At 32.0% G+C, this 12,328-nt stretch overlaps 1 protein-coding gene across 3 annotated transcripts in view; it reads left to right on the forward strand.

The window, feature by feature from the left end:
- The window catches only part of LOC106465308 (2-amino-3-ketobutyrate coenzyme A ligase, mitochondrial-like), a 71,319-nt gene that overhangs the window by 57,128 nt on the left and 1,863 nt on the right, over window positions 1-12,328 (forward strand). For all 3 annotated transcript variants that reach the window (XM_022393175.1, XM_022393176.1, XM_013925515.2), the window contains 2 exons: window positions 2,790-2,865; window positions 7,460-7,507. In XM_022393175.1, the coding sequence (XP_022248883.1) occupies window positions 2,790-2,865; window positions 7,460-7,507 (124 nt within the window). The remainder of the gene's footprint in view (window positions 1-2,789; window positions 2,866-7,459; window positions 7,508-12,328) is intronic.

Consider the following 12,328-nt stretch of genomic DNA (forward strand, 5'->3'; position numbering starts at 1 on the left):
TATATATATATATATATATATATATATATAAATATATGTATATATGTGTGTGTGTGTGTGATTTTATAGTGGTTTCCTTTGTGGCATCCTATTTTATAACTGAAGAATCACTGATAGGTTTTTGTTGACAGTTTTGTCTGAGATTATTAAGCAAGGTTTCATAACCATTTTCTACATGTTTAATTTTATATTCTAAACAGTACACTTGTTCTTAATCACAAATTTAATTCATTACTTAATAGGGATATAGTAAGAGATTTGTTTATTTTTACTTCACTGCTCTTTCAACAGTCTGTTCACAAGTCTTTTTCTTTTTTTCAGAACTGTACATTGTCTATTCAGTAATGTATTATTATTCTAAATAATTTGATTTTGGTTCCCTGCATGCACTACATACAAAAGAATAGAACAGATTTTGAAACCATAAATTAGAGTTATAGCAGTGTTATCACTATGTTGTAGAGTTTCTTGGTAAAGGTGTATAACCAAAACCTTGAAAAATAAAAAAATACTGGAATAAAAATAAGGTCATATCTATTCTTTTAACGTGTCCAGTCATCACTAGTTTGCACTATTTTTTTAACAACTGACAAAAATGCCAAAATCAAATATATATACATGCATGTAAGTATTTTCTTTGTAAAAACCACAGAAATGTTAAGCAGAACCATCAATTGCAGCATTAGCTTAATTGAATATGGACATGCTTTGTGTTTCCTTAAAGTTAAAAATGTGTGTTTAATTTTTTTTAATCACAATTCCTCTTTTTTGGGGTGAAAATAATTACCAAACACACACTTTTTTGTTGTTTCTGAGTAACAAATTGGACATAGTGAACAAGTTTACAAAAGGTGAATCTCCTAAAAAGCTAGCAGAGAAATATGGTGTTGGAACTTCAAAAATATCAGACATTAAAAGAAATGGTAATTCAATTCTTAATTTGTTTTCTTTTGTAAAAGGAGGATGGAAGTTCAGTGCTAAAAGCAATGAAAACACCAGGAAATGAGAAAGTGGACAGTGCTGTTTACATATGTTTTTTACAAAAGAAGTCACTCAGTCTGCCCATCTCAGTTCCTGTTCTTTGTGAAAAGGCTGTAAGGTTTAACAAAAACTTGATGATAATTCAGAATTCAAGGATCTCAAGATGGCTAAGAAACTTTAAGTTATGACACAGTACATGTGTACTGGAAATTCATGATGAAAAACTTTCAGCTGACTTTCAGAGTTTGTAAACAAACTAGAAATGTTAATTCACAAAGAAAAGTATGATACTCATTTCATCTATAATGCAGATGAAACCAGGCTTAACTGTAAAACTCTCCCAAACAAATCACTGGCATCACGAAGAGAGGTCACTGTGCCTGGTTATAAAATGTCTAAAGTGAGAGTGACGATTTTGGTATGTACTAATGTCATTGGAAATCACAGCTGCCTTTGCTACTCACTGGGAAATAAAAACAAACATCCAAGAATGTGAAAACTTTACCTGTTTTTATAGCAGTCAGAATAAAGTGTGGAGGAGCATTCAAGTTCTTCTGAAATGGTATGACAAATCCTTCATTCCTGAGGTTAAAAAATACCAAAAGAAATTTGAAAAAATGTAAAAAGGTTTTTCTTCTAGATAATGTGCCGTCCCATCCCTCAGCTGAACTTCTAGATCATGATCATGGCATGCTCAAGGTTATATTCTTCCACCAAACATGACTTCTGTAATACAGCCAATGAATCAGAGAGTGATTATAACACTTAAACATCTGTTGGGAAACAATTCCTTTAAAGACTTTTATTGGCTGATGACAACATTGACCAAGTAGGCATTGTAGGATTTAAAAAAAATCTTGATATTGAAAAATGTTGTTACATGGTGGCTGATTCTTGGAATTCTTTAAAAAATACTACACTCCAGAAGGCGTGGAATAAAATTTTTAAAATTGCATCTAAAGTGGAGGCCAGAGATGATGAAGGAATTGTCAGTGATACAGCAGTAGAACTAAAATATATTCCTGGATAATCAGATTGTGAGTTAGAAGATGTCAGAGAGTGGATAAACTGTGATGCTGATGATCCTGGCTGTCAGCTATTAACAGAAGAGTAGATTGTTGAAGTTGTACAAGAAGAGGATAAGGAAGATGATGATAAGGATTATGAGGGGTCATCACATGTAGAGGCTTTCAAATGCTTGGACATGGTTAGAGGAGCAGAAAAACTGAAACTCTGTTCAGCTGCTATGTTTGAAAAGATTGCATGATTTAGCTCAAACAAAAAGGTCTTCTATTAAGTAGCTGTAAATCACTCATTTCATGTTGTAAATAATTTACTGTAGTGGTATGTAGTCAGTTGTTTAGAGTGCATATTACACGGATAAATAGAATCATTCGCTACTTACAGCTCAAATGATTTTTTTGTGTGTTAACTGTATATATTAATGATATTGTAAAATATATATATTTCAAAATAAAAATTTTTATGATTAAGACATGATTTTTTTTAATAATGTTGAATTATCTGGACCACCCTTGGTCCCAATTAATCTGGATAATTGGTGATATACTGTATGTAGCATATAGTTTTTATCCATTAAAATCATTATTGAAATTAATTCTTTTTTACTGGGGCACTGATATTAAAAGTTTAGTGGCCTTATCTTGCAGATATATTGAAGATTTATCCACTTTATTTTTCAACCCTAACTACTTATCATCATCTTTTACTATTGATATTGAAGTTATCATTGATTGACAGTCAGTGAATAGTATGATTTAATTTTAGTTGTGAATGATATATTCTAGGGTGATGACCATCCTATTTGCCCAGTGATGCTTGGCGATGCTCGTCTTGCTTCGGTATTTGCTGAGGAAATGCTAGGTAAGTGATTCAAGACCTTGAAATTGTTATTACAAAATCAACATGAAAACAAAAACAATTAGCAATTTTTAAATAGTGTGTCAACATTGATTGCTTTATATAATTCTCAGTAACAATCCCTTGCTTATTATTAATAGCTTTAAACTATAGTAATTAGCTGTCAACACTTATTTTTTTGAAAATAAAGAAATATACTCAAAATAATTTTTACCAAATGCTCAATAGATAGAAAGATGCAAATTCTAATTTGTAAGGTATTTGAATAGTGTACTATTTCATCAGAGAAGAGGTATTGTTATGGTTTGATTCCCACTATGGTGACCATACATTGTTGACAAATTTACATGTATATGTTGTAAATAGGGTTATATTGGTTACGCTGTATGCCACCTTGTTGTTCCATTCAAAGAACATATGAAACTGAATGGAGAAAATTCTTCCAGTATATACACTTTAACAGCATGTAATGAGACACCTGTTGATAGAACTCAGCATTTATACTCAGCAAAGAACATTGCACATGAAGGAGCTTTTATTAAGTAGACATTTTAAATCAAGCCTTAATGATACCACTTCATCTTTTCTAATATTCTAAGAATTGTAGTTATTCAGAAAAGGTTTCACTAGAGTTGTATGTAAATATATATATTTGTGTAATAGCAGTTGAAAGATTTCCTTGGTTGGTGTGTTAAAACATGTCATTGCAGCTGTCACTTGATGCATATATGCTTTTTTGTTTAAAATTAATAACTTTATCTGAAAGTGCAAGAAAGTGGTGTGATAAGAAATTTGTCCAATGAACCACATCTTTCGTTCCTTCAGTGTGAAAGACTAACAGTTCATCTACTAAAATAATTCAGCTCTTCACAAGAAATCTAGACCATGAAGTGCTCAAGACTGTACTAAGACTTCATTTAAATAAATAAAGTGTTAGTTTTTTATTAAGATTTATTGTAAAACTTAAGGAAAATTAATTTGTTTAAGATGAATGTTGTGTTAATTGTAAGAGTAGTTTAATACTGATTAGTGGTGGTCACTAAAAGATATAATGGGTCTAGTCACACCCCAATAATTTTGGTGCTTCATGAAATGTTTTGGATTCAGCTTTAAGAGATACAAATCTCATTTAGCACAGAAACAATAAATTATCTACTAAAAATGCCAACTATGCAACATATCTGGATTAACTCTATCACTATGGACTCAGTTGATTTGAAAGAGTTCATGTGACCATGAGAATTTCTATACTATAACTTTTAATATGTTAGGCATATATTCATGAAACCTGGCAAGCTTTCTGTAAATATTACAAGTCTTTTGTACACAAAAAATCTAATTTTTTAATTAATTATTTTAATAAACATTTGTCCATGAATATAAGAAGTTAGAGTGTTGACTGCTCCAAGTGCAAGGTGATTTTCATGTTAAGATTAAAAATACTCTTCATCTGAAAATTGTGAAATTTCATTTGCGTATCTCTAAAACACCCTAAATAAAGTTCAGACGTTCGTTTTTTTAGTAAAGCTATATTTTATCAATTTCTCTATCCTAATTTTATGTGAAGTTCGTTAATTTGGCTGACCTCATAATCACCAAATAAAATTCAAAATAAATCTAAATTACCTTTTTTGTCTAGAATTACTTAAAATTGTAACAGGAAACTATATTTGTCCTAAATACCTAAAATCTAGTAACAGTAAACATCTTTTTATACTTAGTTTTATTTTTTTATTGCCCTTTGAACCTTGTGTAACTAATAACTCCACCACACAAATTGTAAATCACTTGGTGAATGTATCTCGCGTTACCATATCAAATAATGCATGAGCTGCTCGTGTTATTATTATTATTATTCTATTACCTTACCTGATCTAACCTAGTAAGTTTCTAGTTTTTACATATTAGTTACTTTTATAATAATGTCAATAAAGAATACACATGAAAAACAAGAAATATAGTACTTAACTGGGTCCTCTTCTTTTGGTTGCCAACCTTTGATGAAACTTAAGCCTACCCTTTTATACTAATGGTACTACTACACTAAGTAATTGTTATTTAATTGAATAATGCACTTAAGAACACAGAATAATAACACACACAAAGCAAACAGTGTCCTATGACTGTTATAATTGTTCTGGCTTTTTAAATAGGCAATAAGGGCCATTAAAAATTCATCTAAGCTTGTCAATATGAATACTATTAGAAGAAGTGTCAAACTGGAGGTGAAATAAACAATTTACTTTACATAAAACAAAATAATATAATACATTATTCAATAGATTAAAATGTTGGCTTTCTGTTAGTTTTAAATAATAAATAGTAACATCAGGGAGAACTATTGGCAATTTGTGAAAGAGAAGATGTGACAGATGGGTGTTGGAAGTGAGTCTGATTTTCTAGTTTATGGCTCTGTAAACAAGTAAGAATGAAGGTTATAAAAATTATATTTTGCCTAAGTAGTATCTATATTATAATGAATAGTTTATGTTCAATTTCCTACTTCTCAGAGGGTAGGTAAAGAGAGAAGACCTTAGGGAGCAAATGCCAAAATTCTCATACTGGTAGAGATTGGGGATTTATTTTAAATATTTCCCTATTAAATTAAATTAAAACTTCTGTAATATTAAAATTTGATTTTAATAAGTATGTTTTGATGCCAAGTTTAATTGTATACAAGGAAAATAAAATAGTTTAATTAAGTTTTGAATTTAACTCTCTAAAAAAAAAGTCATCACATGCTCACATTGACCTACCCATAGCAAGAGGGTGAAATCATCTTTATTCAAATAAATACAAAACATTTATTTTCATGATTGGCTATACTTGATGTATGTTCAGTAATTAAGTAATTTATGGTTAGGGCACTTGACTTGCAATCTATGGATTGTGAGTTCAAATCTTCTATCAAACAAGTTCATCCTTTCAGCCTTGGGGACATTATAAGGTAACTATCAATCCCACTTTCATTCATTGGCTACAGATAGTGTTGACTAACCACCTTTCCTCTAGTCTATAACTTTTTAATTAGAGACAGTTAGCACAGATAGCCCTTGAATAGTTTTGCATGAAATTCTAAAAGAAACAGACAAGCAAGACTTATAGAAATATACTTTCCCCTACTATCTTGAATAATACGCATTTGCAAACATTTTATTTGCATGATTATCAGTGCAAATTTAAACCTACAAATCACTGATAGAAGTATGTTCTAGCAACTTAAGGTATCCTTATATAGAAAGTGTAAAATGAGTTTTCCAAATGAGCAGCCCATTATAAAACTTAAAACATAGGTTCTTCAAAAATATTTTGTACCATAATATAATAATGAGTCCAAAAAAAAGAATTTTTCATCACCCTTCAAAAATAGTTATGGTAATATATTTAAAAATATACCATCAAAATGTATTAGTTCAACACTGAAGTTGCAGTATTATATTTATATCATAAAATATCCCCACTTCAATGTTATTTCCCTTCTGTCATGATCTTTGGACCTTGACGCCCCTAACTTATTCTTGTTAAGTCTACTATCTATTAAAACAAAACTGCAGAATGATTGTATGTGCTTTTTATTTTTAACTTAATCCTATACCTTTACATCACATAATTGAATAGTGCTTAGTGGTTTTCTGGACTTGTTAACATTTAGATCTAATACTGTACGTACATTAATGTGTTTGCTGTTATTTCACTATATTTATTTTAGTTATTACTAGTTCGTTCATATAAGTGTTTTAACTGTGTTGTTGTTCACATAGACACACATTTGGTAAATGGTCTTTATATTTCTTTTCTTGTAAATAACAAAACTTTATATGGAAAAAAAGAAAAGGATTTATTTCAAGTTCATTTCATAAACTGTGGAATCTTTATAGTAGCTTAAAAATACATGGTGAATGATATCATAAAATGCTAAACAAAACAAGATTTTCTGAAACAGAAAATCATTTTAATTTAAAATATTAATAAAACATGCTAGTAAGCAAAGAAACACTTTAAAGTAAAAAAATGGTGTATAGTTTGACATATAAAGCAGAAAATCATTTATACTTATCATAAGACATTATTATTATTAGGCCTATAATATTTTTAAATACTACATTCTTTATCTAGTCTCTTAGGGATTTTCAAGATGTAGAAGAGTATATGATAATAGTAGTATTCCAACCATACAATATTTACCATATCTATTACCGATGACGAGTGTTGCTCTTCAGGCCCACTAGGATACAACAAATACATTAGTGGTTGGAACACTATTTGTATAAGCCATTTGTTATAGTAACAGTTGTTATGGTGTGAATGCTATTTTAAAGCTTTCAAAGCATGATTATAATTAATTATACTTCTCATATGACATTAATGTTAGTCCTGTTGTATTTTCTAACACTGCATTCTTTATCCAGTCCCTTAGGGATTTTCAAGAATTAGGTAATCTATACAGTTAAAACTGCATCATCAAAATTAGATCACACTTTAAGACTCCTTACATATACTTACAGTATTGTCACACGGCTTTTAATGTGTACTTACTACACACTACTTTATGTTGTAGACTTGTTTGATATAAGGAAGTGTTTGTTTTGTTTTCCAGAAAGAGGAATCTATGTCATTGGTTTCAGTTTTCCTGTTGTACCAAAAGGTAAGAAATTTAACATTTTTTCTCTCCTATTTTTCATTTATTTTGTTGTAAGTATATAAACATTTAACTGTTTTTTCTGAATAACAGAAACTTAAGTATTTTTCTTTAATTGAAAATAAGTTTAAAATGTCAAAAAAAATATCTTACCAGAAAACAGTCACAATTCAAGAATTCTATGTTTCGTTTTATTCAAACAAGCCAACATTTTAAAGCTATCTTTTTGTGCTAGAAGTTATATATATATAGTAGAATTATTTGACATTGACCACCTGAATAATTTATTTCATGTGAAAGGTTATAATATCTGTTATATATGTTTAAACTGCTCATAGTGAAACATGGAGAAGAGAATTAAAAAAAGTTATTCAAGGCATACTTTATTTTGCTTCTGTGTTAACACAACATTATCATTATAGACTTACTATTCTGTCATATTCCTTTAGTGTACTTTTTTTTTTCTTTTATTAATATAATAATAATTCTTCTGTATAAAAATAAGGAAAACCTAATGTTAATACTAATTTTCATGCTAAATTTAGTGTTTAGTAATTTATAAGCATTTCTATAGTGAAAATATTTCTGTACTATCAGTAGTAATATTAATGACTTGCTGTAATAATGCAAGTGTTGCTGTTTTTTATGACAATAATTGTAAAACATTGTTGGTATACTCAGATAATAGCAACAGTTATATGGTAGTTATAATAAAAGGGTATCCATAGCCATGTCTACTATATTCTCCAGGTTTTTTTTTTCATGGTCATGTCTACCATATTCTCCAAATCTCAGCTCATGCGAGTTTTTTTTTTTTTTTATTTTGATCATGTTTACCATATTCTTCAGATCTCAGCCAATGTGATTTTTTCTCATATGGTCATGTTTACCGTATTCTCCAGATCTAAGCCTACATGACTTGTTTTCTTTAGGTTTCTTTTACAGACAATGCTTACTGGTATATCTATCATTAATTTCGATATATTGTTTTTCTTCCTATTCACTTGGTTTGTGTGGAACTCTTGAGCCAGGGTCCACACAAACTTATCCCAATATTGTACATACAGTTGAAGTTTTTCTTTTTGGGCTTAGTGATATTTTTTGTTATGTATTGTTCATTTAGGTTTCACAAATGTTTATTTTCGGTTTATCGGTAGTTCTACTTCTATGTTAATCAATAATTGGGTAAAATATCGTATTCGTTTAGGCTAAATGAGAATCAGTTATTTTCAGTTTACTCGTGATTATTTTTACTGGTTTATCAATATTTAGTTTTTTTATCTTTTCTCCAATGCAGAACATCACATCCATATATTTATTTCACTATACAGTTTCTTAACATTTCCACTGTGTCGACTATTTCATTTTTGTATTTCTTCATAGTTTATACTTCTTACCATTAAGTTCATTTGATTTATAGTTCTTCTCTTTAATTTTGTTTAATTTATACTTCTCTATTTTGGTTGTGAGGGCCTACCTGTGCCCAATTTTGCTCGTATTCCTCCTATAACGGCAGAAACCATTTTCAGATGACTTAGATTTTGTTAGTTACCTCCACCTTCTCATGGAGTGTCTTCCAGGCCTCTACTGCAGAATGTGCCAGGCCTATCTAAGTTGTTTTTTTGACACATTTCCTCCCCCTTACTCCACTTCTTCGTCTGTGATTTTTCCTTTCCACCCTTACCTATTTTGTTTAGATTGTTATTCAATTGGCCTTTTCTTTCATATATACTTCTTCCCATCTTCACTTCCTGGTGTCCACTCCTATCATGCACCTTCCTTTTTTCCTGCATGTCTACCCTGCCATTAGTTGGAGGTACTTTATCTGTTGAGCATTGGGACTACTACACCTGATATGTTCATATCCTATTCTCTGCTTCGGTAGCTGTTTCTTTTTTGTTGGAGCACTGTCATTCACCTGTTGCCATCCTTCACTCTTTCATGAGACTGTGACTGTGTAAGTTACCTTTTCTTTTTCAGGGGCATGTCCCTCATTTTGTTACTGGATCCCACTCTGCAGTGAGTGGTGACTAACCACATATTCTTTAAATGCTCAAATCCTCACTATCAAGCCATCTTGACTTGCACATATTATAATTCCATGGCCATGCAATGCACACTGCACAGATGGGGTGTTCCACAAGATCTCTTGTAGGTTTATTCTTGCGATAGAATTGCTTCATAAATTTGCCCATCCCAGACCGTACTCACCCATGGATTACATGGGTAAAGCAGAAGGGGGACAGCTGCCCATCCCTGCTATGCCTTATATTGAATAAATCAGTATGGTCTGCATTTCAAAATAGGGATTGTGGTCACCCACCCATTGCACTGTTTTATATTGATTGGTTCTACTCTAAATCCAAACCTTAGCCACTGGGAACCAAAATCCATGTGTGGGGCAGGATGAGGAATCCCAATCAAAGGGGTAAATTGCAATTTTGACATTTCACTCCCGTGTCTTTTTTTTATGTTTCATATTGGAGGATATCATGTCATCTACATCAGTAGAACTCCACCACTCTATTCTCAACTGAATGGTTTTATAATAATTTCTATATTTTGTTTGTATTTTATTATCACATTCAGGAGGATGCTTTCACAGTCCATCACCCCAGCAGCTTGGAACTGAAAAGTGATGAGGACTCTCCAACTCCAACAGAAGAAAAGAGGAGTCTCTTCACGCACATATTAAGGATGTCTATATTCCTCCCTCAGTTATACTTCACCAGTGTTGTTGGTCATAGTGGAGGTACATATGATCGTTACAGCTCTTTCCATTTCCCTATTCTCAATGTATCTTATTTTGAGGATGTTATTGTGCTTGGGTTGGTTCTGGTCAGTTTTACTATTGAGGAAGTTGATTTATATTATGTGGTCATGTTTTTGATACTGGATGTCAGGCTCCCAGTTCAATATATCACTTTGTATTATATTATATATCTTACTGTTCAGGAGTCGGGAGGGGGGTCGAGATTACCTCTGGTCTCTTGAACTTGAGGTAAAGACAATATGATCCTCTTTCCTACCCCTACCACATGGCTGGGTTTTGGATTGTAGTTGACTTGCCATCGGTATGATCCCCTTTCCTATCCCCACATGGATGTCAGTTCTCAACAGCATGAGTTTTGATGTAGTTGACTTGCCATGTACGGCCCATCATGCCCTAGTCACTCTACACCTAGGGTACATCCATTTCTTTTATCCATTTTTATATTTTATGGGATTGAGTTTCCTGAATATTGCATGGTTTGGATCACTATCCAGCCATAATTCTCTCCCATTTGGATGTGCTCCTCTGTTTTTCTGCCCATATATGAGACATCTTTCTAAGGGCTGTTGCAAAATAAATCACACTTTTTTTCCCTGAGAGCATAACAAAGTAAAATAAGATTTTAATTCATTCAAAAAAGTAATTCCAAATATCAATATCGCTTGATTGGGCCACCATTGTTCTCATGCATTAGTTTTAATTGATTTGCAAAAGATTTCAGCAATGCAACAAACATCTCTGTTTTTTTGGCTGTCTCTGTGAGCACATTAGTGAGAACATAATTCAAGGTTTCATGTTTGTGTCTCTCGCATTCAGGCAAAGTTTCCAACATTTCTCCTGTGAAAGGTTGAACAAAAGCTCTGACATTTTTGGTGGGATTTAAATTTGGAGAGTTCCCAATCCACATCCTACCACTTTTTCACAGACCACTCTTTCAAATTAAACAATTCTGAAACTTTTGAAGCATTTGATTTTTAAATCTAGCATTGAGATGTGTCAATTGGAAGACGTGAATTCTTGGAGCATATCTGTGAGTAGTTTATGAGCCATCCCGAAGGCAGTACATGCGACATTACCCTGAGTTCTAATGAGCACCATGATTCAAAATTTTTCACAGAAAATGAAAAGAGTACATTGAAATGACATTTTCTCACAATAGATGATATTCACGGTCCTACCAAGTTCATCATTGCTTCAGGGAAAAAAGTGTGATTTATTTTGCAACACCCCTTAAGATGGGTGAAGAGTATACCTGGTTCTGAAGTGGTCTGGTCTCCAACATCAAATCTATGAATCTGACTGTCTCATCTTAGGGAGTGTCCTTTGGATGCTTTTGAAGGATGCTCCTTTCTTTCCCTTGCACCAGTCCCTCTACCTATTTAATGTGGGATTCTAGCTATTTATGTAAGCGGAGATAATGTACCTCATCAGAAGTTATAATTTTTCTACACTGAAAATGTATTTTTGATAGGTACTTACCTATACTCACACTTCCCACCCTTCCTCCAGTGCTCCCATTTTCTGCCAAAACTCAAAGTGGTAGTTCAGTAGAATTGAATAGAGGGAGTCACGTGTGTCAAGAGAGTATGTTGCACTCTTATTGGTGGAGGGTTGTCATATGTTGATTTGCATGAGAGACACATTGGAACCAGCAAATTACAACTGAGGGGAGAATAAAGGCTTGTGGCATGCATAAAAAACTTTTTGCATATAGAGGGCAGCACTAACAAAAATAGCTATTTATCTGAGTAGATGTAAGTGGCTATCAGAAATACATTTTCAGTATAGGAAAATTATAACTTTTTCTATCTCTTAGTATGTTTTCGTACAAATCTGACAACAAAGTAACAGACAGAATCCATCAAAAACCAGTTTTTAGCATGTTGATTGCAGAGCTGGCATAAATGAATAATGCAAAATTGAAAATTTGTATGTATCTCCCCATGGACCCAACAAACCTTCATGACAAATTTAGTGATGGTTCATCTACAGGGGTCAAAGTAGTGGTAAAAAATTCAAAAACACACACCAAAACTGCAAAAGGCAAAACTGAA

This window comes from Limulus polyphemus, unplaced genomic scaffold (assembly GCF_000517525.1).
Source record: "Limulus polyphemus unplaced genomic scaffold, Limulus_polyphemus-2.1.2 Scaffold1902, whole genome shotgun sequence".
NCBI classification, from domain to species: domain Eukaryota; kingdom Metazoa; phylum Arthropoda; class Merostomata; order Xiphosura; family Limulidae; genus Limulus; species Limulus polyphemus.